This window comes from Salmo salar, chromosome 01, assembly GCF_965601325.2.
Source record: "Salmo salar chromosome 01, fSalSal1, whole genome shotgun sequence".
NCBI lineage: Eukaryota > Metazoa > Chordata > Actinopteri > Salmoniformes > Salmonidae > Salmo > Salmo salar.
Genome location: NC_138291.1, coordinates 89,151,670 through 89,177,870, shown reverse-complemented (window position 1 = coordinate 89,177,870; position 26,201 = coordinate 89,151,670). Strand labels below are relative to the sequence as shown.

The 26,201-nt window shown below is 43.8% G+C and overlaps 2 protein-coding genes, 1 long non-coding RNA gene and 1 other non-coding gene across 6 annotated transcripts in view; 3 read left to right on the top strand and 1 right to left on the bottom strand.

The window, feature by feature from the left end:
- LOC106609006 (eukaryotic elongation factor 2 kinase) overlaps positions 1–5,672 on the top strand; it is a 28,028-nt gene extending 22,356 nt beyond the window's left edge. Inside the window, exons 9-18 of the mRNA XM_014207331.3 lie at positions 38–170; positions 294–421; positions 674–896; positions 1,229–1,293; positions 1,394–1,507; positions 2,573–2,707; positions 2,785–2,973; positions 3,071–3,195; positions 3,408–3,586; positions 3,706–5,672. Of these exons, the coding sequence (XP_014062806.1) occupies positions 38–170; positions 294–421; positions 674–896; positions 1,229–1,293; positions 1,394–1,507; positions 2,573–2,707; positions 2,785–2,973; positions 3,071–3,195; positions 3,408–3,586; positions 3,706–3,815 (1,401 nt within the window). The 3' untranslated portion in view covers positions 3,816–5,672. The remainder of the gene's footprint in view (positions 1–37; positions 171–293; positions 422–673; positions 897–1,228; positions 1,294–1,393; positions 1,508–2,572; positions 2,708–2,784; positions 2,974–3,070; positions 3,196–3,407; positions 3,587–3,705) is intronic.
- An 8,312-nt stretch (positions 5,673–13,984) lies between these two features.
- On the bottom strand, positions 13,985–21,847 carry LOC145880044 (uncharacterized). The gene is made up of 2 exons (XR_014392943.1): positions 21,754–21,847; positions 13,985–15,070 (listed from the first exon to the last, which is right to left on the bottom strand). It is a non-coding gene; the product is annotated as an uncharacterized LOC145880044 (long non-coding RNA).
- The window catches only part of LOC106609017 (RNA polymerase III subunit E), a 27,375-nt gene continuing 21,740 nt past the window's right edge, over positions 20,567–26,201 (top strand). Inside the window, exon 1 of one of the 3 annotated variants that reach the window (XM_014207354.3) lies at positions 20,567–20,803. The gene's annotated coding sequence lies outside the window, so the exon portion shown is untranslated. Of the gene's footprint in view, positions 20,804–20,829; positions 21,113–26,201 lie in introns of those variants that run through there. The other 2 variants (XM_014207346.3, XM_014207361.3) reach the window with 2 other exon arrangements.
- On the top strand, positions 20,675–20,756 carry trnal-aag (transfer RNA leucine (anticodon AAG)). Its single transcript has one exon. It is a non-coding gene; the product is annotated as a tRNA-Leu (tRNA).

Genomic DNA, 26,201 nt, shown 5'->3' with positions numbered 1-26,201 from the left:
GTCTGCTGGTAACTAGTGATTTTCTGTCTGCCTGCAGGCATTTAGTCACTTCTCGTTTGAGCGTTCGGCCCACCAGCTGATCGTGGTGGACATCCAGGGGGTGGGGGACCTCTACACGGACCCCCAGATCCACACAGAGAAGGGCAAAGACTTCGGAAACGGAAACCTGGGTACGGCTTTCTCTCACACAGTCACACTGTTAGCAAAACAAAGGTAGACTGACATTTTCAGTTGTGACCCACCTAGCGAAAGACTTTCAAATAGATTGCAACATACTTGTGTGTGTATTACAGGTGTGCGGGGCATGGCGCTGTTCTTCCACTCCCACCTGTGTAATAAGATCTGTAAGAGTATGGGCCTCACAGACTTTGACCTCTCCACTGCAGAGAAAAGCCAGCTGGACTGCACCAACAGACTGCTGGTGAGACCATAGAAATATATTGAAGTAGAATCAAAGTGTGTGAGACCGATGACACATAGCATCACATATCATCCTAGTTGTAGCCACAGGCATCGTATTACCACAGAAATTATATTAGCACATCAGACAGGATTTGACCTCGGAAATTACTTCAACACAGGCCCAAGACATCATGCAACTTTTATGCAGCTATTTAGAATTGTCTTTTAGTCCTCATATATAACAATATTTTCAACCCTCCCCTCCAATCAGAGGTCGGCCCAGACGGTACTGAGGGGTAGTGAGGAACAGTGTGGTTCAGCTCGTGTTCGTACCATCTCAGTGGGCCGTGCGCCCCCACTTCTCTCCCGTCTGTCAGAGACCTCGACTGGGGACAACACTATAAGTGACTCCATCACCTGCTCGCCCCTCGCCTTCCCTGGCTCCCCCCTAGGACAGCACTTCTCTATGGGCTCCATGGGCAAGTCTCCTCTGGGTAGGAACAGAGCTTAGAGGTTATAGTTCACCCAAATAACACATTTGTCTAATTTTATGATAATCTAGAAGGTTATCTGTGGGCCTGTAAAGTCAGTGACCCAACATCTGGGTTTGTTTTATTAGCTGCAGCCCAGCATTAGCATGACATTCCAAATAGCATGCCTAAAGCCCCATAAAAACAAACTAAACGGTGTTGTTATTTGATACCCTAGATTGAGGTTGAATGAACAAGGGCTCCGTTTGAGATATAGTTGAACTACTTCAACTCTTAAATTTAAAAAAAAAAAATCTGCCATTCTTCTAATCTAACATCTGGTTTCCCACACTCAGGTTGGTCTTTCGTAAATGAGATGGATGAATGGGAGAAACACAACAGCCACAGCCCAGAACACAAGGTCAGTGAATGCTTTGTGGAAATGGCTCTGACGATCCTGATCACAAGAATGACATTAGTTGTGGTTGACATAAACTGAGGCCTGTGCTTGTTTTCTGTAGGACTCAGAGAATGGAGAAGACAGTGGGTGTCCAAGTGAGAGGAAGAGTGAAGGGGACCCCAACGACCATGCAGACGGGGGACATTACTCTTCTCTACACCAACACTCAGTTTTGGTGAGCCTGTCAGTCATAAATACTTTATGGAAACAGTCAACTACTTCCTCTTTAGTCTTGTATTGTTTATAGCTGACACCAAAGTTATTGTTAATTTTTGCTCACCATTTACATTTTAGTAATTGAGCAGACGCTCTTATCCAGAGCGACTTACAGTAGTGAGTGCATACATTTTCATACTGGTCCCCCATGGGAATCGAACCCATAACCCTGGCATTGGAAGTGCCTTGCTCTACCAACTGAGCCACACTGGACCACCATGACATGGATTCTGACGCCCCAACATCAAAAGCTATTAAACTATTACTCTCTGTGTAGCCATGTGAGTGTGAACCTGGCCTTCTCTTTAGCTCCGTTTATGTCACTGTGTAGACCCGCCCCACCTCTACAGCAGTCGGATGGGTAAACAAAATAAATGACCATCATCAAAGCCACCTTCACTATAATCAAATAACCCCTTGCTCATCTCTGTCACCCAATATCCTTTGCTCACTAGTGCAGTGTTCCTGCTGTCTAATCTATGGCTCCATTCCATGGGATAACTGACAGCTAACTGGGTTTTTGCTGCTGTGTCTGTCTCCTTGCTAGAGAAAGGTTCCTAGCAGATCCTCCCTTAACCCAAACCTAAATTCTCTTGCTGTAAATGTCTCCAACAGCCAACAGCCCTGGCCTCTGCATGAAGGGGTCTAACCCAGCACTGATGTTGCACTGTGTCAGCTGATGATTTGACACATGCTTTGTTTTCTAGGGATGTATGCTTAGTAGGGGCAAAAGTTTTATTGCACCCAAGAAAAGGAATGCAAACTCAGCAGCCGCCCTGTGTTTTGGTCTTATTTTATGTGTGACCTTGTTTGGCCTCCATGTCAACATGTTCACCTGCCCCCTCCCTGATCAAATCACCTAACCAATCAATAAGTCGAACTGCCTGTTCCGTCTCTCACTGCATACCTGGAGTATGATTAGCATTAGTGTTAAATCAGATATGTACAAGTTGAGGCTTGAGTACTATGAACATGCATACATACAGTGCTTCATTGACCTTTTCTATGCTCTCTGTCTGTCTAGCTGACAGATGAGAAATGGAGTGTCTACCACTCTTCTCGTTCTCACGTCCACCGGCCATCCTGTGTTGCTGTGGAGATGGAGAGACTCGACTCTATGATCCTGGAGAGGAAGATCGGGAAGTCCATCCTGGGGAAAGTGAGTGGCTGGAACACACACACACACACGTGCGTACACACTAAAAACACACAAATCTCCTTTTGTCTCTTCCCCAGGTCCACATGGCGATGGTGAATTACCACGAGGGTGGTCGGTTCTGTGAAAAGGAGGAGCAGTGGGACCAGGACTCAGCCATGTACCACCTGGAGACAGCAGCCATGTGTGGGGAACTAGAGGCTATCGTTGCCCTGGGACAGTGTTACCTACAGCTGCCACACCATATACTGTCAGAGATGGAGCTAGAGGTATCTCTTTCTATCTCTCTACCTCTCTAATACACAATGTGTCTTTTGACTCCTCTATGTTCTAATTCCATGCTGTATGTTGTTTTCTTGTGATCAGGACAACTCAGGGAACCGTATGAAGGGTTTTAAGTTCCTGCTGCAGGCTGCTGAGGCAGGAGACAGACCCTGTATGATCCTGGTGGCCAGGGCCTTCGACACCGGCATCAACCTCTCACCAGAGAGGTCAGAGACTGGGGGGACATAAGATATCAACTAATGATGGGACCATCTATGATGAGAAGCTATCAACCCAGAACTATACAGATTACACAAATAAAACTAATAAAGAGCAGTCCAAGACAGACTATATCAGGACTGTGAAATGGATGTTAAATGAAAAGCGCTTCTTCATAAAAAATAAAAAATAACGAAAAAAAAACCTCTGTGGTTCTTAGGTCCCAGGACTGGAAGGAGGCGGTGAGCTGGTACGACTGTGCCCTGAACATGACGGACTATGACGAGGGGGGCGAGTTTGACGGCATGCAGGACAAGCCTCCCTACCTGCTGCTGGCCAGAGAGGCTGAGATGTACCAGGAGGGGGGCCATGGCCTGGACCGAGACCCACAGAGAGCAGGCAAGACAGCAGAGAGAAACACAGCTGAACTTAAACTAGAACCCTAACTTGAGCCCTCAGTGTGATAACCTCTGTTGTACTTAGAGTAACTAACCACAGACTCTCTCTCTCTGGCCCAGGTGATCTGTTCACACAGGCAGCAGATGCAGCCATGGAAGCAATGAAAGGCCGACTGGCCAACCAGTACTATATGAAAGCAGAGGAGGCCTGGGGCATGATGGAGGAGTAGGAGACAGACGGGACCTCACTCTGCAAGGCCAAAGGAATCTGCTAATGTAGTGATGGATACTTCTCCTTAATGTTTTAAAGTTTACAGACACTTTTACTGTTATGTCCTAAATGCATGATCTGTGTGTGACCATTTATGCAGCTGTCCTCTGGCCTAGCTATGTTTCTTGGTGATAACCGAAGGAATTGTCTTTATTTTACACTCTTTCTGTTTGAAGCTGGTCTTTGTCTTTTCATCCATTTTCCCCTTTTCTATTCCTGTCCCCATTGCCCTTTTGGATATACAGTGTATTCAGACATCTTGACTTTTTCCACATTTTGTTACGTTACAGCCTTATTCTAAAATGTATTATTTTATTTGTATCTTCTCATCAATCTACATACAACCCCATAATAACAAAGCATAAACAGGTTTAGATTTTTTTTTTTCAAATTTATAAAAAATTTAAAATTGAATTATCACATTAACTTCTTATGGCTTGAATCCCATTAGCGGGATAGATATGACAACAGCCAGTGAAAGTGCAGGGCGCCAAATTCAAAACAACAAAAATCTCATAATTAAAATTCCTCAAACATACAAGTATTATACACCATTTTAAAGCTTTACGGCGAAAGCAAACCATATGATTGTTAGGTCAGCGCCTATACACAAAAAAAACAGCCATTTTCCAGCGAAAGAGGGGAGTCACAAAAAGCAGAAATAGAGAAAACTAATCACTAACCTTTGATGATCATCAGATGACACTCATAGGACTTCATGTTACACAATACATCTATGTTTTGTTTGATAAAGTTCATATTTATATCCAAAAATCTGTTTACATTGGTGTGTTATGTTCAGTAATGTTTTGCCTCCAAACCATCTGGTGATTTTGCAGAGAGCCACATCAATTTACAGAAATACTCATAAATGTTGTATTTATCAAGTGTTATGCATGGAACTTTAGATAAACTTCTCCTTAATGAACCGCTGTGTCAGATTTCAAAAAAGCTTTATTGAAAAAGCACACCATGCAATAATCTGAGTACGGCACTCAGACACAAAAACATGCCATACAATATCCGCCATGTTGGAGTCAACAATAGTCAGAAATAGCATTATAAATATTCACTTACCTTTGATGATCTTCATCAGAATGCACTCCCTGACCAAGGTACCCTTCCCCAGATCTGTGCCTGGACACAATCCTGTCCCGGAGCTCTAAGGACAATTCCTTCGACCTCATGCCTTGCTCTGACATGTACTGTCAACTGTGGGACCTTATGTAGACAGGTATGTGCCATGTCAAATCAATTGAATTTACCACAGGTGGACTCCAATCAAGTTGTAGAAACATCAAGGATGATCAATGTAAACAGGATGCACCTGAGCTCAATTCCAGAGTCTCATAGCAAAGGGTCTGAATACTTATGTAAATACGTTTTTATATATATATATACATACACACATTTGCAAACAATTCTGAAAACCTTTTTTCACTTTGTCATTATGGGGTATTGTGTGGACATAGATGAGGAAAAACAATGCATTTTAGAATAAGGTTGTAACAAAATGTGTTAAGTCAAGGAGTCTGAATACTTTCTGAATACACTGTATGAATGTGGTTACAATTTAGAAACAAATTACCAAACTGAAAAAAAGAAGCTATTTGAAGTTTGATTTGTAAAATGAACATTTCATGAACAAATTGTTTTTGTTGACTTTGTTGGTTTTGCCTAACACTTCTGTATGTTAGTAATAGACTTATTGAGTGCACTTGTTGCATTGTTTGCATGCTTGTGTATAAATTAATGCATGGAAGTAGCTATATGTAAATGTATCTTTGGAATAAATAAACGTCTATTGCATTGTAAATTTGAGAATATACAGTACCAGTGAAAAGTTAGGACACCTCCCCATTCAAGGGTTTCTTTACTTTTACTATTTTCTACATTGTAGAATAATAGTTTTGATATCTTCACTATGAAATAACACATATGGAATCATGTAGTAACCCCCCAAAAAAAGTGTAAATATATTTTAGATTCTTCAAAGTAGCCACCCTTTGCCTTGACGACAACTTTGCACACTCTTGGCATTCTCTCAACCAGCTTCATGAGGAATGATTTTCCAACAGTCTTGAAGGAGTTCCCACATGCTGAGCACTTGTTGGTTGCTTTTACTTCACTCTGCAGTCCAACTCATCCCAAACCATCTCAATTGGATTGAGGTCGGGGGATTGTGGAGGCCAAGTCATCTGATTCAGCACTTCATCACTCTCCTTGGTCAAATATCCCTTACACAGCCTGGAGGTGTGTTTTGGGTCATTGTCCTGTTGAAAAACAAATGACAGTCCCACTAAGCACAAACCAGATGGGATGGTGTATCGCTGCGGTAGCCATGCTGGTTAAGTGTGCCTTGAATACTAAATAAACCACTGACAGTGTCATCAGCAAAGCACCCCCACACTATCACACCTCCATGCTTCACGGTGGGAATCACACATGCCGATATCATCCGTTCACCTACTCTCCATCTCACAAAGACACGGCGTTGGAACCAAAAATGTCTAATTTGGACTCATCAGACCAAAGGACAGATTTCCACTGGTCTAATGGCCATTGCTTGTGTTTCTTGGCCCAAGCAAGTCTCTTCTTATTGGTGTCATTTAGTAGTGGTTTCTTTGCAGCAATTCGACCATGAAGGCCTGATTCACACAGTCTCCTCTGAACAGTTGATCAAATCACATTTTATTGGTCACATACACATGGTTAGCAGATGTTATTGTGAGTGTAGCGAAATGCTTACGTATGTTGAGATGTGTCTGTTTCTTGAACTCTGTGAAGCATTTATTTGGGCTGCAATCTGAGGGGCAGTTAACTCTAATGAACTTATCCTCTGCAGGAGAGGTAACTCTGGGTCTTCCTTTCCTGTGGCGGTCCTCATGAGAGCCAGTTTCATCATAGCGCTTGATGGTTTTTGCAACTGCACTTGAAGAAACTTTCAAAGTTCTTGACATTTTCCAGATTGACTGACTTTCATGTCTTTAAAGTAATGATGGACTGTCATTTCTCTTAGCTTATTTGAGTTGTTCTTGCCATAATATGGACTTGGTCTTCTACCGAATAGGGCTATCTTCTGTATACCACCCCTACCTTGTCACAACACAACTGATTGTCTGAAATGCATAAAGAAGGAAAGAAATTCCACAAATTAACTTTTAACAAGGCACACCTGTTAATTGAAATGCATTCCAGGTGACTACATCGTGAAGCTGGTTGAAAGAATGCCAAGCATGTGTAAAGCTGTCATCAAGGCAAATTGCCAGTTGGCCTGGACCCCTTTTACTGCCGATACGGAGCCTCGCCGATCCATCACGACTGGACGTAATCTGCCCGAGGGGGTTTTTCAACAGGCTCCTCCGTGGCGACGTCACCTGAATGGCCATCTGCTAGCCTGCTAGCCGTGGCCTGCTATCTGTCTACAGCATATCGGACTGTTAGCTTAAGAGGACCATCAGCCATTTTCTTTGGACACTATACCTATTTTGCCAATTGGCCTGGACCCCTTTTACTACACGGAGCCCTGCTGAACCATCACGACTGGTCTGCCGACGTAACTGCACTTGCTATCCCCGGCCCGCTAGCTGTCTGAATCGCCGTGTCTCCAGCCCGCCTAGCTACTCACTGGACCCCTATGATCACTCGGCTACGCATGCCTCTCCCTAATGTCAATATGCCTTGTCCATTGCTGTTTTGGTTAGTGATTATTGTCTTATTTCACTGTCGAGCCTCTAGCCCTGCTCAATATGCCTTAGCTAACCCTTTAGTTCCACCTCCCACACATGCGGTGACCTCACTTGGTTTAAATGAAGTTTCTAGAGACAATATCTCTCTCATCATCACTCAATGCCTAGGTTTACCTCCACTGTATTCACATCCTACCATACCTTTGTCTGTACATTATGCCTTGAATCTATTCTACCATGCCGAGAAACCTGCTCCTTTTACTCTCTGTTCCGAACGTACTAGACGACCAGTTCTTATAGCCTTTAGCCATACCCTTATCCTACTCCTCCTCTGTTCCTCTGGTGATGTAGAGGTTAATCCAGGCCCAGCAGTGCCTAGCTCCACTCCCATTCCCCAGGCGCTCTCATTTGTTGACTTCTGTAACTGTAAAAGCCTTGGTTTCATGCATGTTAACATTAGAAGCCTCCTCCCTAAGTTTGTTTTAGTCACTGCTTTAGCACACTCTGCCAACCCGAATGTCCTAGCCGCGTCTGAATCCTGGCTTAGGAAGACCACCAAAACCCCAGAAATGTCCATCCCTAACCGTAACATTTTCCGACAAGATAGAACTGCCAAGGGGGGCGGAGTTGCAAATTACTGCAGAGATAGCCGGCAGAGTTCTGTCTTATTATCCAGGTCTGTGCTCAAATAATTTGAGCTTCTACTTTTAAAAATCCACCTTTCCAGAAACAAGTCTCTCACCATTGCCGCTTGCTATAGACCACCTTCTGCCCCAGCTGTGCCCTGGACACCATATGTGAATTGATTGCCCCCCTTCAGAGCTCGTGCTGTTAGGTGACCTAAACTGGGACATGCTTAACACCCCAGCCATCCTACAATCTAAGCTTGAATCCCTCCATCTCACACAAATTATCAATGAACCTACCAGGTACAACCCCAAATCCGTAAACACGGGCACCCTCATAGATATCATCCTAAACAACCTGCCCTCCAAATACACTTCTGCTGTCTGCAACCAGGATCTCAGCGATCACTGCCTCATTGCCTGCGTCCGTAATGGGTCTGCGGTCAAACAACCACCCCTCATCACTGTCAAATGCTCCCTAAAACACTTCAGCGAGCATGCCTTTCTAATCGACCTGGCCAAGGTATCCTGGAAGGATATTGATCTCATTCCATCAGTAGCGGACGCCTGGTTATTCTTTAAAAGTGCTTTCCTCACCATCTTAAATAAGCATGCCCCATTCAAAAAATGTTGAACCAGGAACAGATATAGCCCTTGGTTCAATCCAGACCTGACTGCCCTTGACCAGCACAAAAACATCCTGTGGCGTACTGCATTAGCATCGAATACACCTCGCGATATGCAACTTTTCAGGGAAGTTAGGAAGCAATATACACAGGCAGTTAGGAAAGCAAAGGCTAGCTTTTACAAACAGAAATTTGCATCCTGTAGCACAAACTCCAAAAACTTCTGGGACACTGTAAAGTCCATGGAGAATAAGAGCACCTCCTCCCAGCTGCCCATTGCACTGAGGCTAGGAAACAATGTCACCACCGATAAATCCACGATAATTGAGAATTTCAAGAAGCATTTCTCTACGGCTGGCCATGCTTTCCACCTGGCTACCCCTACCCCGGTCAACAGCCCTGCACCCCCCACAGCAACTTGCCCAAGCCTTCCCCATTTCTCCTTCACCCAAATCCAGATAGCTGATGTTCTGAAAGAGCTGCAAAATCTGGACCCCTACAAATCAGCCGGGCTCGACAATCTGGACCCTCTCTTTCTAAAATGATCCGCCGAAATTGTTGCAAGCCCTATTACTAGCCTGTTCAACCTTTCTTTCGTATCGTCTGAGATCCCCAAAGATTGTAAAGCTGCCGCGGTCATCCTCCTCTTCAAAGGGGGAGAAATTCTAGACCCAAACTGCTACAGACCTATATCTATCCTACCCTGCCTTTCTAAGGTCTTCGAAAGCCAAGTGAACAAACATGTCACCGACTATTTCGAATCCCACCGTACCTTCTCCGCTATGCAATCTGGTTTCCGAGCTGGTCATGGGTGCACCTCAGCCACGCTCAAGGACCTAAACGATATCATAACCGCCATCGATAAGAGACAATACTGTGCAGCTGTATTCATCGACCTGGCCAAGGCTTTCGACTCTGTCAATTACCGCATTCTTATCGGCAGACTCAACAGCCATGGTTTCTCAAATGAGTGCCTCGCCTGGTTCACCAACTACTTCTCAGACAGAGTTCAGTGTGTCAAATCGGAGGGCCTGTTGTCCGGACCTCTGGCAGTCTCTATGGGGGTGCCACAGGGTTCAATTCTCGGACAGACTCTCTTCTCTGTATACATCAATGATGTCGCTCTTGCTGCTGTTGATTCTCTGATCCACCTCTACGCAGATGACACCATTCTGTATACTTCTTGCCCTTCTTTGGACACTGTGTTAACTAACCTCCAGACGAGCTTCAATGCCATACAACTCTCCTTCCGTGGCCTCCAACTGCTCTTAAATACTAGTAAAAGCGAAATGCATGCTCTTCAACCGATCACTGCCCGCACCTACCCGCCCGTCCAGCATCACTACTCTGGACGGTTCTGACTTAGAATATGTGGACAACTACAAATACCTAGGTGTCTGGCTAGACTGTAAACTCTCCTTCCAGACTCACATTAAGCATCTCCAATCCAAAATTAAATCTAGAATTGGCTTCCTATTCCGCAACAAAGTATCCTTCACTCATGCTGCCAAACATACCCTCATGAAACTGACTATCCTACCGATCGTTGACTTTGGCGCTGTGTTTTACAAAATAGCCTCCAACACTCTACTCAGCAAATTGGATGCAGTCTATCACAGTGCCATCCGTTTTGTCACCAAAGCCCCATTTATTACCCACCACTGCAACCTGTATGCTCTCGTTAGCTCTCGTTGGCCCTCACTTCATATTCGTCGCCAAACCCACTGGCTCCAGGTCATCTATAAATCTTTGCTAGGTAAAGCCCTGCCTTATCTCAGCTCCTGGTCACCATAGCAGCACCCACCCGTAGCACGCGCTCCAGCAGGTATATTTCACTGGTCACCCCCAAAGCCAATTCCTCCTTTGGCCGCCTTTCCTTCCAGTTCTCTGCTGCCAATGACTGGAACGAACTGCAAAAATCACTGAAGCTGGAAACTCATATCTCCCTCACTAACTTTAAGCACCAGCTGTCAGAGCAGCTCACAGATCACTGCACATAGCCCATCTGTAAATAGCCCATCCAACTACCTCATCCCCATACTGTTATTTATTTATTTGGCTCCTTTGCACCCCAGTATCTCTACTTGCACATCCATCTTCTGCACATCTATCACTCCTGTGTTTAATTGCTATATTGTAATTATTTCACCACTGTGGCCTATTTATTGCCTTACCTTATCCTACCTCAATTGCACACACTGTATATAGACTTTTTCTATTGTATTATTGACTATATGTTTGTTTATTCCATGTGTATCTCTGTGTTGTTTGTGTCGCACTGCTTTGCTTTATCTTGGCCAGGTCGCAGTTGTAAATGAAAACTTGTTCTCAACTAGCCTACCTGGTTAAATAAAGGTGAAATAAAAAAATGCAAATAAAAAGGGTGGCTACTTTGAAGAATCTCAAATATTAAATATATTTTGATTTATTTAACACTTTTTTGGTGACTACACCATTCCATGTGTTATTTCATAGTTTTGATGTCTTAACTATTATTCTACAATGTTGAAAAACCGTTGAATGAGTAGGTGTGTCTAAACTTTTGACTGGTACTGTATATTTTTTATAATATATATTAGTATTGTGTGCCAGATTCATGGAAGATCAAATCTCCTTAATGACTAGCCTAGGCAGCCAGTAGCAACCGCTAGATAGTGCAGATCCAGAGGTCACTATCGGCTGCCAAGGCTACTGAATGACGATGGAGGGGAATGAACACTGGGGTTATGAATGGGCCAGAGTAGCCTGGACTATTTAAGCAATAAAGCCCAAGGAGGTATGGTATATGGCCAATGGTATATGGCCACAGCTAAGAGCTGTTCGAAGGTGCAACGCGGAGTGCCTGGACATAACCCTTAGCTGTGGTATATCTGCCATACATCACAAACCGCCGAGGTACCTTATTGCTATTGTAAACTGGTTATCAATGTAAGTAGAGCAGTAAAAGTAAATGTTTTATCATACCTTTGGTATACGGTCTGATATACCATGACTGTCAGCCAATCAGCATTGAGGGCTCGAACCACCACACTCCAAAAAGCAAGTTCTGCAGGCTCTAGTTTTGTCTAATCTTGATTATTGTGCAGTCGTGTGGTCCAGTGCTGCAAGGAAAGACCTAGTTAAGCTTCAGCTGGCCCAGAACAGAGCGGCACATTTTGCTCTTAATTGTAATCAGAGGGCTGATATAAATACTATGCATGCCAGTCTCTCTTGGCTAAGAGTTGAGGAGAGACTGACTGCAGCACTTCTTTTTATAAAAAACATTATTGTGTTGAAAATCCCAAATTGTTTGCATAGTCAACTTACACACAGCTCTGACACACACACTTACCCCACCAGACATGCCACAAGGGGTCTTCTCACAGTCCCCAAATCCAGAACAAATTCAAGAAAACATACAGTATTGCTCAAATAAACAGCAAACCTGGTTTCAAAAAACAGATAAAGCAACACCTCGTGGCACAACGCCTCTCCCTTATTTGACCTAGTTTGTGTGTATGCATTGATATGTAGGCTACGTGTCTTTTTAAAAATGTATGTAGTTCTGTCCTTGAGCTGTTCTTGTCTAATGATGTTCTGTATTATGTCATTCTGTATTATGTTTCATGTTTTGTGTGGACCCCAGAAAGAGTAGCTGCTGCTTTTGCAACAGCTAATGGGGATCCTAATAAAATACCAAATACCACCCAACATACACTTAGTATTACTTTCTTACCTACAGTATACATATCTCCCTGGCATATTACATCACTTATGCAGCAGCATACTAGACCTATTTGTTATGCTGTGCTCACTTGAACAGGAAGTTGGCACGGCGGTCCTTCTTGTGGGCAAACTTCTCAATCACTTTGTCATCAAAGTCTGGCATTCTCTGGATGAAGTCATGCTGGATTGACAGCAAGGCCAATGCATTTAACTTTTTCTAGCCCATAGAGTTGCGTATGAAGATTTTTATCCTTTTAAGGGTGGAAAAGTTTCTCTCTGACTCGACGGTTGTCATCGGAGTGGTGATGATGATTTTGAGAAGAGAGACCATCTCAGACAAGGCCTCCTGCAGGTTGTTCTCGTATAGTGATTTCAATAAAGAAAGTGCTATCTTTCCAGTGTGCAGCTCAGGATGCCGGTAGCCAGTGAACAGCTCCCTTTTCAACTTCTCTTGGTTGCCCACAGGTCATAGCTTGGTAGCACACTGGAGTCCTGTGGTCGGAAAGGAATCCTTCAGTAGCGTCTGGACACCACATACATTACCACTCAACACCGCTACCCTGTCGAAGGTTTGTGCAACCAGCTTCTTTTTGATATTCAGTGGCACTAGGACTTGTTTGATGGTGTTGGAGAGGCCAACACCAGTTTTGTCCTTCACCTCCACAAAAACCTCTCACACACACTGTGTTCTGGTAACATGTAGCGCAGCACTATTACCATGTGTGATTTACAGGAGACGTCAGTGGTCTTGTCTGCTGTACAGATACAAAAGGAGTCTCAGACACCTCCTTTGCTATAGCTTTAGCTAAAGCACAATTCTCATGCTTTGAGACCCTTTCCACAGCTCTATTAAATCCTTAAACCCAGACTTAAACCACACACCCTCTCCACTGAATAGCAGGTAGGGGAAGCAAAATAGTGATTGCTTTGAGATACTTGCAGTTAGCCACTTCTTCCTTCCAAACCACTCATGTTTGAATTTGCAATTTCCGACTTGTGTAATGTTTATGTCCAATGGCCGATGAGCACAGAGACATTTTATCTCTAATTTCTCTTCATATGACAAGGATTGAAACGGATTTGCTAGTAGATTGTCAACTTGATTCATGATGATCACTGCTAGCTTGCTAGCTAAGATTTTGAAAGTATAATGCTTACATGATCAGTCCAATCAAAGCTACTGTAGATATGTCATTTTATCTGTGGCCAATGACTTTGAGCCTTCTTGTATGGGCACTTCTAATGTAACTCTATGGCAGCACCCAAGGGGCTTGAATTTTCAAGCTCTTCCCGTAGATTTTGTGGTGACGTAGTGTCCCCATGAGTAACAGAACACTGAACCAATCACGGCGCAACTAGAGAACATTACCAACCCGTACACTGTGTATTTCCGCTGGCTGCCCCACCACAGAAAGCACTGATCTAGGCTGAAACACCTGCATTTTGGAGATGCCTTACTCAAGAAAGCAAAAAAAGAGACCATACTTGTATGCGGCTTTATTAACTCAATATTGTTTGTTTTTTTACATTGTTTGCAAACTGATATGTATTAAAAAAATACCACACCTCCTCAGGCCTTATTGCTTAATTATACACAGGTGGGTCTAATCCTGGACGCTGATTGGTTAAAACTGCATTCCAGCCGGTGTCTATTCCACAAATTACCTGCTAAATTCCTATTTACTCTGTTCCATCTCACTGTGCTATCCAGTATCATCAACCTAGCCAGACAATGTATAAACTTAATCTCCACTGTAAAAAGCATCTAGACATTATCTCCTATTTCTTTTATTTTTTATTTAACCATTATTGAACTAGGCAAGGCAGTTAAGAACAAATTCTTAATTACAATGATGGCCTACCCCGGCCAAACCCGGACGACGCTGGGCCAATTGTACGCCGCCCTATGGGACTCCCAATCACGGCCGGATGAGATATCAAATCAAAACAAATGTATTTATATAGCCCTTCTTACATCAGCTGATATCTCAAAGTGCTGTACAAAAACCCAGCCTAAAACCCCAAACAGCAAGCAATGCAGGTGTAGAAGCACGGTGGCTAGGAAAAACTCCCTAGAAAGGCCAAAACCTAGGAAGAAACCTAGAGAGGAACCAGGCTATGAGGGGTGGCCAGTCCTCTTCTGGCTGTGCCAGGTGGAGATTATAACAGCACATGGCCAAGATGTTCAAATGTTCATAAATGACCAGCATGGTCAAATAATAATAATCATAGTAGTTGTCGAGGGTGCAACAAGTCAGTAACACAAGAGTAAGTGTCAGTTGGCTTTTTCATAGCCGATCTTTGAGAGTATCTCTACCACTCCTGCTGTCTCTAGAGAGTTGAAAACAGCAGGTCTGGGACAGGTAGCACGTCCGGTGAACAGGTCAGGGTTCCAGCAGGTCTGGGACAGCAGGTCTGGGACAGGTAGCACGTCCGGTGAACAGGTCAGGGTTCCATAGCTGCAGGCAGAACAGTTGGAACTGGAGCAGCAGCACGGCCAGGTGAACTGGGGATAGCAAGGACTCATCAAGCCAGGTAGTCCTGAGGCATGGTCCTAGGGCTCAGGTCCTCCGAGAGAGAGAAAGAAAGAAAGAGAGAAAGAGAGAATTAGAGAGAGCATATTTAAATTCACACAGGACACCGGAAAAGACAACAGAAATACTCCAGATGTGACAGACTGACCCTAGCCCCCCGACACATAAACTACTGCAGCATAAATACTGGAGGCTGAGACAGGAGGGGTCAGGAGACACTGTGGCCCCATCCGATGAAACCCCCGGACAGGGCCAAACAGGTAGGATATAACCCCACCCACTTTGCCAAAGCACAGCCTCCACACCACTGGAGGGATATCTCCAACCACCAACATACCATCCCGGGACAAGGCCGAGTATAGCCCACAAAGATCTCCGCCATGGCACAACCCAAGGGGGGGCGCCAACCCAGACAGGAAGACCACGTCAGTGACTCAACCCACTCAAGTGACGCACCCCTCCCAGGGACGGCATGGAAGAACACCAGTAAGCCAGTGACTCAGCCCCCGTAATAGGGGTAGAGGCAGAGAATCCCAGTGGAAAGAGGGGAAACCGGCCAGGCAGAGACAGCAAGGGCGGTTCGTTGCTCCAGCCTTTCCGTTCACCTTCACACCCCTGGGCCAGACTACACTTAATCATAGGACCTACTGAAAAGATGTGTCTTCAGTAAAGACTTAAAGGTTGAGACGGAGTCTGCGTCTCTCACATGGGTAGGCAGACTATTCCATAAAATGGAGCTCTATAGGAGAAAGCCCTGCCTCCAGCTGTTTGCTTAGAAATTCTAGGAACAATTAGGAGGCCCGCGTCTTGTGACCGTAGCGTACGTGTAGGTATGTACGGCAGGACCAAATCAGAAAGATAGGTAGGAGCAAGCCCATGTAATGCTTTGTAGGTTAGCAGTAAAACCTTGAAATCAGCCCTTGCCTTAACAGGAAGCCAGTGTAGGGAGGCTAGCACTGGAGTAATATGATCAAATTTTTTGGTTCTAGTCAGGATTCTAGCAGCCGTATTTAGCACTAACTGAAGTTTATTTAGTACTTTATCCGGGTAGCCGGAAAGTAGAGCATTGCAGTAGTCCAACCTAGAAGTAACAAAGGCATGGATTAATTTTTCTGCGTCATTTTTGGACAGAAAGTTTCTGATTTTTGCAATGTTACGTAGATGGAAAAAAGCTGTCCTTGAAACAGTTTTGATATGTTCTTCAAAAGAGAGATCAGGGTCCAGAGTAACGCCGAGGTCCTTCACAGTTTTATTTGAGACGACTGTACAACCATCCAGATTAATTGTCAGATTCAACAGAAGATCTCTTTGTTTCTTGGGACCTAGAACAAGCATCTCTGTTTTGTCCGAGTTTAAAAGTAGAAAGTTTGCAGCCATCCACTTCCTTATTTTTGAGACACAGGCTTCTAGCGAGGGCAATTTTGGGGCTTCACCATGTTTCTTTGAAATGTACAGCTGTGTGTCATCCGCATAGCAGTGAAATTTAACATTATGTTTTCGAATGACATCCCCAAGAGGTAAAATATATAGTGAAAACAATAGTGGTCCTAAAACGGAACCTTGAGGAACACCGAAATTTACAGTTGATTTGTCAGAGGACAAACCATTCACAGAGACAAACTGATATCTTTCCGACAGATAAGACCTAAACCAGGCCAGAACTTGTCCATGTAGACCAATTTGTGTTTCCAATCTCTCCAAAAGAATGTGGTGATCGATGGTATCAAAAGCAGCACTAGGTCAGACGCCATTAAAAGGTCATTTACCACCTTCACAAGTGCAGTCTCAGTGCTATGATGGGGTCTAAAACCAGACTGAAGCGTTTCGTATACATTGTTTGTCTTCAGGAAGGCAGTGAGTTGCTGCGCAACAGCCTTTTCTAACATTTTTGAGAAGAATGGAAGATTCAATATAGTTTTTTATAATTTATGGGTCAAGATTTGGCTTTTTCAAGAGAGGCTTTATTACTGCCACTTTTAGTGAGTTTGATACACATCCGGTGGATAGAGAGCCGTTTATTATGTTCAACATAGGAGGGCCAAGCACAGAAAGCAGCTCTTTCAGTAGTTTAGTTGGAATAGGGTCCAGTATGCAGCTTGAAGGTTTAGAGGCCATGATTATTTTCATCATTGTGTCAAGAGATATAGCACTAAAACACTTTAATGGCTCCCTTGATCCTAGGTCCTGATACAGCCTGGATTCGAACCAGGGACTATAGTGCCACACTGTAGTGATACACTTTTAGACTAGCAATTGGTTTTTAATAGTGGAGATTTGTATAAACCTTGCTGTCTGCCTCTCTTGATGAGTTGGTTATTTGAATCAGCTGTGTAGTGCTAAGACAAAAAACCTTTGGGAAATCCTGCCAGACAGACAGGCAGCTTTTCTCAGCCAGTCAATAATGAATCAGCATAATTTGTATCTATCAAAATACATACTCAGCAAAAAAATAAACGGCCTCTCACTGTCAAATGTGTTTATTTTCAACAAACTTAACATGTGTAAATATTTGTATGAACATAACAAGATTCAACAATTGAGACGTAAACTGAACAAGTTCCACAGACATGTGACTAACATAAATTGAATAATGTGTCCCTGAACAAAGGAGGGGTCAAAATCAAAAGTAACAGTCAGTATCTGGTGTGGCCACCAGCTGCATTAAGTACTGCAGTGCATCTACTCCTCATGGACTGCACCAGATTTGCCAGTTCTTGCTGTGAGATGTTACCCCACTCTTCCACCAAGGCACCTGCAAGTTCCCAGACATTTCTGGGGGGAATGACCCTAGCCCTCACCCTCCGATTCAACAGGTCCCAGACGTGCTCAATGGGCTTGAGATCCAGGCTCTTCGCTGGCCATGGCAGAACACTGACATTCCTGTCTTGCAGGAAATCACGCACAGAACGAGCAGTATGGTTGGTGGCATTGTCATGCTGGAGGGTCATGTCAGGATGAGCCTGCAGGAAGGGTACCACATGAGGGAGGAGGATGTCTTCCCTGTAACGCACAGCGTTGAGATTGCCTGCAATGACAACAAGCTCAGTCCGATGATGCTGTGACACACCGCCCCAGACCATGACGGGCCCTCCACCTCAAATCAAATCCAATTTTATTGGTCACATACACATGGTTAGCAGATGTTAATGTGAGTGTAGCGAAATGCTTGTGCTTCTAGTTCCGACTATGCAGTAATATCTAACAAGTAATCTAACAAATTCACAACAACTACCAAAATACACAAATGTAAAGGGATGAATAGAATACGTACATATAAATATATGGATGAGCGATGGCGTGTGGCATAGGCAAGATGCAGTAGATGGTATAGAATACAGTATATACACATATGGGATGAGTAATGTAGGATACGTAAACATTATTAAAGTGGCGTTATTAAAAGTGACTAGTGGTACCTTTATTAAGTCCATTTATTTAAGTGGCCAGAGATTTGAGTCTGTATGTTGGCAGCAGCCTCTCTATGTTAGTGATGGCTGTTTAACAGTCTCATGGCCTTGAGATAGAAGCTGTTTTTCAGTCTCTTGGTCCCAGCTTGATGCACCTATACTGACCTCGCCTTCTGGATGATAGAGGGGTGAACAGGCAGTGGCACGGGTGGTTGTTGTCCTTGATGATCTTTTTGGCCTTCCTGTGACATCGGGTGCTGTAGGTGTCCTGGAGGGCAGGTAGTTTGCCCCCGGTGATGCGTTGTGCAGACCGCACTACCCTCTGGAGAGCCTTGCAATTGCAGTACCAGGTGGTGATACAGCCCGACAGGATGCTCTCGATTGTGCAACTGTAAAAGTTTGTGAGTGTTTTAGATGACAAGCCAAATTTCTTCAGCCTCCTGAGGTTGAAGAGCCACTGTTGCGCCTTCTTCACCAGACTGTCTGTGTGGGTGGACCATTTCAGTTTGTCCGTGATGTGTACGCCGAGAAACTTAAACTTTCCACCTCCTCCACTACTGTCGATGTGGATGGGGGGTGCTCACGCTGCTGTTTCCTGTAGTCCACGATCATCTCCTTTGTTTTGTTGACGTTGAGTGAGAGGTTATTTTCCTGACACCACACTCCGAGGGCCGTCACCTCCTCCCTGTAGACCGTCTCGTCATTATTGGTAATCAGGCCTACCACTGTAGAGTTGTCTGCAAACTTGATGATTGAGTTGGAAGCGTGCATGGCCACGCAGTCATGGGTGAACAGGGAGTACAGGAGAGGGCTGAGAATGCACCCTTGCGGGGCCCCAGTGTTGAGGATCAGCGGGATGGAGATGCGGTTTCCTACCTTCACCACCTCGGGGCAGCCCGTCAGAAGGTCCAGGACCCAGTTGCACAGTGCGGGGTCGAGACCCAGGGCCCCCGAGCTTAATGATGAGCTTGGAGGGTACTATGGTGTTAAATGCTGAGCTGTAGTCAATGAACAGCATTCTTACATAGGTATTCCTCTTGTCCAGATGGGATAGGGGAGTGTGCAGTGTGATGGCGATTGCATCGTCAGTGGACCTATTGGGGCGGTAAACAAATTGGAGTGGGTCTAGGGTATCAGGTAGGGTGGAGTTGATATGATCCTTGACTAGTCTCTCAAAGCACTTCATGATGACAGAAGTGAGTGCATTAGGGCGATAGTCATTTAGTTCAGTTACCTTAGCTTTCTTGTGAACAGGAACAATGGTGGCCATCTTGAAGCATGTGGAGACAACAGACTGGATAGGGATTGGTTGAATATGTCCGTAAACACACCAGCCATCCTCCAAATCGATCCTGCTCCAGAGTACAGGCTTCGGTGTAATGCTCATTCCTTCGACGATAAACGCGAATCCGACCATCACCACTGGTGAGACAAAACCGCTACTCGTCGGTGAAGAGCACTTTTTGCCAGTCCTGTCTGGTCCAGCGACGGTGGGTTTTAGGGCCGATTTAATTAGGGCCGATTTCTAGTTTTCATAACAATCGGTAATCTGCATTTTTGGCCCCGATTATGGCCGATTATATTGCAATCCACGAGGAGACTGTGCGGCAGGCTGACCACCTGTTACGTGAGTGCAGGCAGCAAGGAGCCATGGTAAGTTGCTAGCGAGTATTAAACTTATGTTATAAAAAAACAATCAATCTTAACATAATCACTAGTTAAATACACATGGTTGATGATATTACTAGTTTAACTTTATATTAAACATTGAAGAGGGAGTAAAATGTAGGCAAGCAATAAACATTTCAGAACAACTTCTAGTCGAATAAGACATGGAAGATGACGAATTTTAGCAAAGATATTTATTTATACTAATACACTTGAAACAAATAGCCAAATCGAAAACCTCAGACATTACCGGTGCCTCCCCGCGATCAAACCGACATAAATAATTAAATGAAACGCAGGCTAACGTGTTCAGAAATTTGAGTGCGTGCGCGTTCACGCGAAAGGGGGCGGGGTTCTTGCAGGGGGAGCTTTTCGGCACAACCCGGCCATCGACCGGTGCCAATACATCCTCCAAACACATGCTTTTCCGGCAGTATCACTTAAATACCATAACCATACTTAGCGGACTGATGCGATGTGTCATGTCACATCTTTGGAACTGCTGACTCGAAGTCATTTTACAACATTTATGAATCTTGTCATATTCAGAATTACTGGTACATGATAGCGTGGCCGAGCGGTCTAAGGCGCTGGATTAAGGCTCCAGTCTCTTCGGGGGCGTGGGTTCGAATCCCACCGCTGTCAGGAACATTTTTCGGATCGCGGGCTATCTACTTTGGCAATCCAGTCCAGTGAGTTGGAAATCGCGACAAGGGCATAAATCTTTATGGATTATATGAAACATTTTAACAAAATCTCATGTTAAACGCTTTTGCGACATTTGTAGGCTAAAACGAAAACCTTTTATCGCTTTGCATTGTGGGAATCCAAATAGCAGCTCCTCCCCACGTGTCTCTGTGGAGCCAAGCAACGACATGGCAGCGCTCAGATAGCCACCGCTACTCACTTCTTTAAAGCTCGATCACCTGAAGTATTTCAACATAGCAAAACCATTAACATACGTCAATGAAATAAACTGAGGGGAACGGTGAAGTGTGCAGGTGAGATCTAGCCCTTTTATTGAAATAACGGGAAAACTCACCAAATCGAGGCCTGGCAAATGACTTCCAATTATATTTGATAGCTTGCAAGCTAGAGTTTCGAGCATACGTTAGCCAACACAACCGGGGTAAATTGCTAGCCAGTACTTAAGTAAACAGCCATATCTAAAGATGTAGCTGGTTAGCCATATCTTGATATAGCTAGTTAGCCATAATTACTTAACGTTATAGATATTTTACCTGTTACTGATTATTTTACGGATTATTTTTGTTTTTAGTGATGGTTTGGCTCAAACGGTTTGATCGAATGAGTAGCTCACCAACACAGCCGCTATGCTAAGTAGTTACCTATTAGTAGCCTCAAGCAGATGACTTGTCATGTTGTCAATGTAAATTAGCTAACTAATGTATGGTTGCTAGTTAATTTAGCGACCTTAAACTTACAATGAACTGCGATGACTACTCACGATGATAAAATGTATTACTTGGTTGTGGGCTGTTACATGAATGATAACGTAAGCTTTCTTCAAGACGATCGATCAGAGAGAGGAGTTGTTTTTTACATTTTGTGCATATGTATTTCTTATAAACATATCAGTTTGTTGGCAATGTCAATATTTACATTTTTTCAAAATACTTACTTTTATTTTCGCTAGTTGGACAGGCAAACGCCGCAGAGTACTAAACTGTAAAACCGACCAACTCGTAATTTCATGGTACGTTACTATCACAGATAGAACAGAGAGACAGATTTCACCGGATGTATAATTGTGAAGCATCCGCTTGGCGTTTCCATTCGCTACCAAATATGGGAGAAGATGGAAGAGGTGGATTTTGGCCAACATTCTGCACATTTTCTCACCGATGAAACATTTGATCTACAGTTTTCTGTTCCCAAAACTATAATATGTTACGAACAGAATGGACTTTACCATTTGTCAAAGTTTAAAAAAATGTGTTTAGGAGTACCAAGGCAAATTGAGTTAGTTATTGCACACGCTCACTTCAGAGTAGGCGTTCCATAACATAAATATGCAAATAGTTGTAGAATGCGCAAATAGGATCTTGCTAGCTCATGCTTGGCTCTGCCCACCTTGCTTGGTCTACCAACTATGACTCAAATGACCCATTTGGAACAACGGGCTGGGGTCTCTTGGCTTAAGTATGACACATCTTTGGTATTAGTTCTGCTGATCACATCTGCCAATCACGTTATCCGTATTTAGGTAGTAGACAGATCTACGTCAGACAAACTGTTATCAATTAGATTACAACAAGAAAAATACTAACTATTTAGTTACAGAAACGTATATTTTTTTTTTTAAATGTCACCTTTATTTAACCAGGTAGGCCAATTGAGAGCAAGTTCTCATTTACAACTGCGACCTGGCCAAGATAAAGCAAAGCAGTGTGACAAAAACAACACAGAGTTACACTTGGGATAAACAAAAGTACAGTCAATAACACAATTAAAAAAATCTGTATACAGTGTGTGCAAATGAGGTAAGGAAGTAAGGCAATAAATAGGCCAATAGTGGTGAAGTAATTACAATTTAGCAATTAACACTGGAGTGATAGATATGCAGATGAGAATGTGCAAGTAGAAATACTGATGTGCAAAAGAGCAGAAAAACAAATATGGGGATGAGGTAGGTAGGTAGTTGATTGGATGGGCTCTGTACAGCTGCAGCGATCGGTAAGCTGCTCAGATAGCTGATTCTTAAAGTTAGAGAGGGAGATATGTCTCCAACTTCAGCAATTATTATTATTTTTTTAATTTTGCAATTCGTTCCAGTCATTGGCAGCAGAGAACTGGAAGGAAAGGTGGCCAAAGGAGGTGTTGGCTTTGGGGATAACCAGTGAAATATACCTGCTGGAGCTCGTGCTATGGGTGGGTGCTGCTATGGTGACCAGTGAGCTGAGATAAGGTGGAGCTTTACCTAGCAAAGACTTATAGATGACCTGGAGCCAGTGGGTTTGGCGACGAATACGTAGCGAGGACCAGCCAACGAGAGCATACAGGTCGCAGTGGTGGGTAGTATATGGGGCTTTGGTGACAAACGGATGGCATTGTGATAGACTGCATCCAGTTTGCTGAGTAGTGTGTTGGGAGGTTATTTTGTAAATGACATCGCCAAAGTCAAGGATCGGTAGGATATTCAGTTTTACGAAGGTATGTTTGCAGGCGTGAGTGAAGGAGGCTTTGTTGCAAAATAGGAAGCCGATTCTAGATATAATTTTTGGATTGGAGATGCTTAATATGAGTCTGGAAGGAGAGTTTACAGTCTAGCCAGACACCTAGGTATTTGTAGTTGTCCACATATTCTAAGTCAGAACCGTCCAGAGTAGTGATGCTAGTCGGGCGGGGCGGGCAGCGATCGGTTGAAGAGCATGCATTTCATTTTACTAGCATTTAAGAGCAGTTGGAGGCCACGGAAGGAGTGTTGTATGGCGTTGAAGCTCGTCTGGAGGTTTGTTAACACAGTGTCCAAAGAAGGGCCAGATGTATACAGAATGGTGTCGTCTGCATAGAGGTGTATCGAATCACCCGCAGCAAGAGCGACATCATTGACGTATACAGAGAAGAGAGTTGGCCCGAGAATTGAACCCTTTGGCACCCCCATAGAGACTGCCAGAGGTCCGGACAACAGGCCCTCCGATTTGACACACTGAACTCTGTCTGAGAAGTAGTTGGTGAACCAGGCGAGGCAGTCATTTGAGAAACCAAGGCTGTTGAGTCTGCGGATAAGAATGCAGTGATTGACAGAGTCGAAAGCCTTGGCCAGGTCGATGAAGACGGCTGCACAGTATTGTCTCTTATCGATGGCGGTTATGATATTGATACCATCAATGCAAGCTATAAAATCACTCCCAATTTAGAACACAGCAACCGTAGTTATTTAGCTAGCTTGCTACTTAACTAGCTAGTTCCAACAAGTATATCAGTTGCTTGCAAGCAGGAGCAGATGGCTGTATCACTAGCTAATGTCATTCTGGGGCAAGGAGCGTTTTAGCTATCAGTGTATTCCAAGTAATAATTTAGGACTACAAAAATCTAATGGACAAGTAGTGTAAATCTCATAGTCATCAAGGCAGGACCCACTCATTTAATTCAGACTGACAAATAAGAAATGACACATTATCCCTGTCAATAGTTGGAGTAGGATGATTGCGGAGCACCCTGCCTCAGACTGTCAGGAGGTTCAATTTCTAGCTCACAATTTACATTCCTTTTCTGTGATTTCTTTTATTCATTCTTGTCTTGCACTTTTGTCTCACATGATCTATTCAGCTTCCATGTGTCCTGCTCCCAGAGATCAACCAAGTGCTGTTCACCAAGCTTGGGCTGGTTCACTCGCATGTGAGAACCATCCTACTGCATTTTGAACTAGGCTTTCCATCATTAGACATTGAGACCATATATGCATTTGCCTGTTGTCTTTTGTTTGTGCGTTTAGTTTTAGACAGTCTAATGCATTTTAGAGTTGAATAACTCCAACTACAAATATACGTGCTTGTTTGAGCATCTCAAAGACTAAATTCATTATTGAATCAGTTTAGCAGGTGACAGATTATTTTACTATTGTAACATGCAGTGGAGAGAATTCTATTGTTCCTGTCAGGAGCCCAGGCTTTTGAAATAGATCAGGAGTGTAAAACTCATTCCACAGAGGGCCTAGTATCTGTGTGTTTTTGTTTTCAATTAAGACCTAGACAACCAGGCGAGGGGAGTTCTTTATTAATTAGTGACCTTAATTCATCAAGGGAGGAGCGAAAACCCACAGACACTCAGCCCTCCATGGAATGAGTTTGACATGGGCCATAGATGAGAGTTCTCGTCTCTGGACCACACACGGCTTAGATTGCATTCTGCTAGGGCACTTGTCGCTCTCTACATCGGTCAGTTACATTAGTGACCAGGGGGGATCCTTCCGATACGCCTTTGGGGCCTGGGCACACAACATGCTCCTGGAGAGAAAGGGTTGCATGAGTTGATGACAGTTTGATGGTCTCCATCAGAAGTCCAGGCTTTTGGCGTAGATTGTAAAGCGCTCATTTATGGACTGCAGTATTGTAAGATTGTGCCTCCCATGGCACTTGATATACACTGAGTGTACAAACATGAACACCTGCTCTCTCCATGACAGACTGACCAGGTGAATCCAGTTGATTATTGATGCCACTTGTTAAATCCACTTCAATCAGTGTAGATGTAGGGGAGGAGACAGTTTAAAGAAGGATTTTAAAGCCTTGAGACAATTGAGACATGGCTTGTGTATGTGTGCCATTCAGAGGGTAAATGGGCAAAACAACAGATTTAAGTGCCATTGAATGGGATATTGTAGTAGGTGACAAGCGCACCGGTTTGTTTGTCAAGAACTGCAACACTGCTGGGTTGTCATGCTCAACCGTTTCCTGTGTGTATCAAGAATGTTCCACCACCTAAAGGACATCCATCCAACTTGACAAAACTGGGAAGCGTTGGAGTCAACATGGGCCAACTTTTGTCACCTTGAAGAGTCCATGCCCCGACAAATTGAGGCTGTTCTGAGGGCAAAAGGGGTGCAACTTAATATTAGGTTCACTATATTTCGATATTTAAAATACTGCCTGAGACACCTTTGCTATTTGTCTTTCTGATGGTGATGGTGGTGTTATTTGTTTGAATTCATATGCATGAAACGTACATGATGGAAAACCTGTCTCACACTGTCATGATTAGTAGAATAATGAATGGATTGGCAAGACTTTGGCACTGACAACTTTTAGGTTAGTAGGAAAGTTAATAATTTAAACACTTAAATATACTCACATTTAGCATTTAGTATTTCACATTCCTTTCCCAACTGCTTTTTCTATAATCCTACAGGCTCTTTATTATTCCCCATACCTTATATTCCAGTGCATCCAACATTATGCATGCCACTCATCTGGTTTAGAACACTCATTATCTTATTACAGAGCACTTTGTACAACTGTTTTTAGAGAAGTTTATATTGCAAGGTATGCTATATGTGTAGGCTATGCCATCTGTATTGGCTAATATGCACATGACACCCCCCCCCCCTTTCTATCTACATGCATTTAT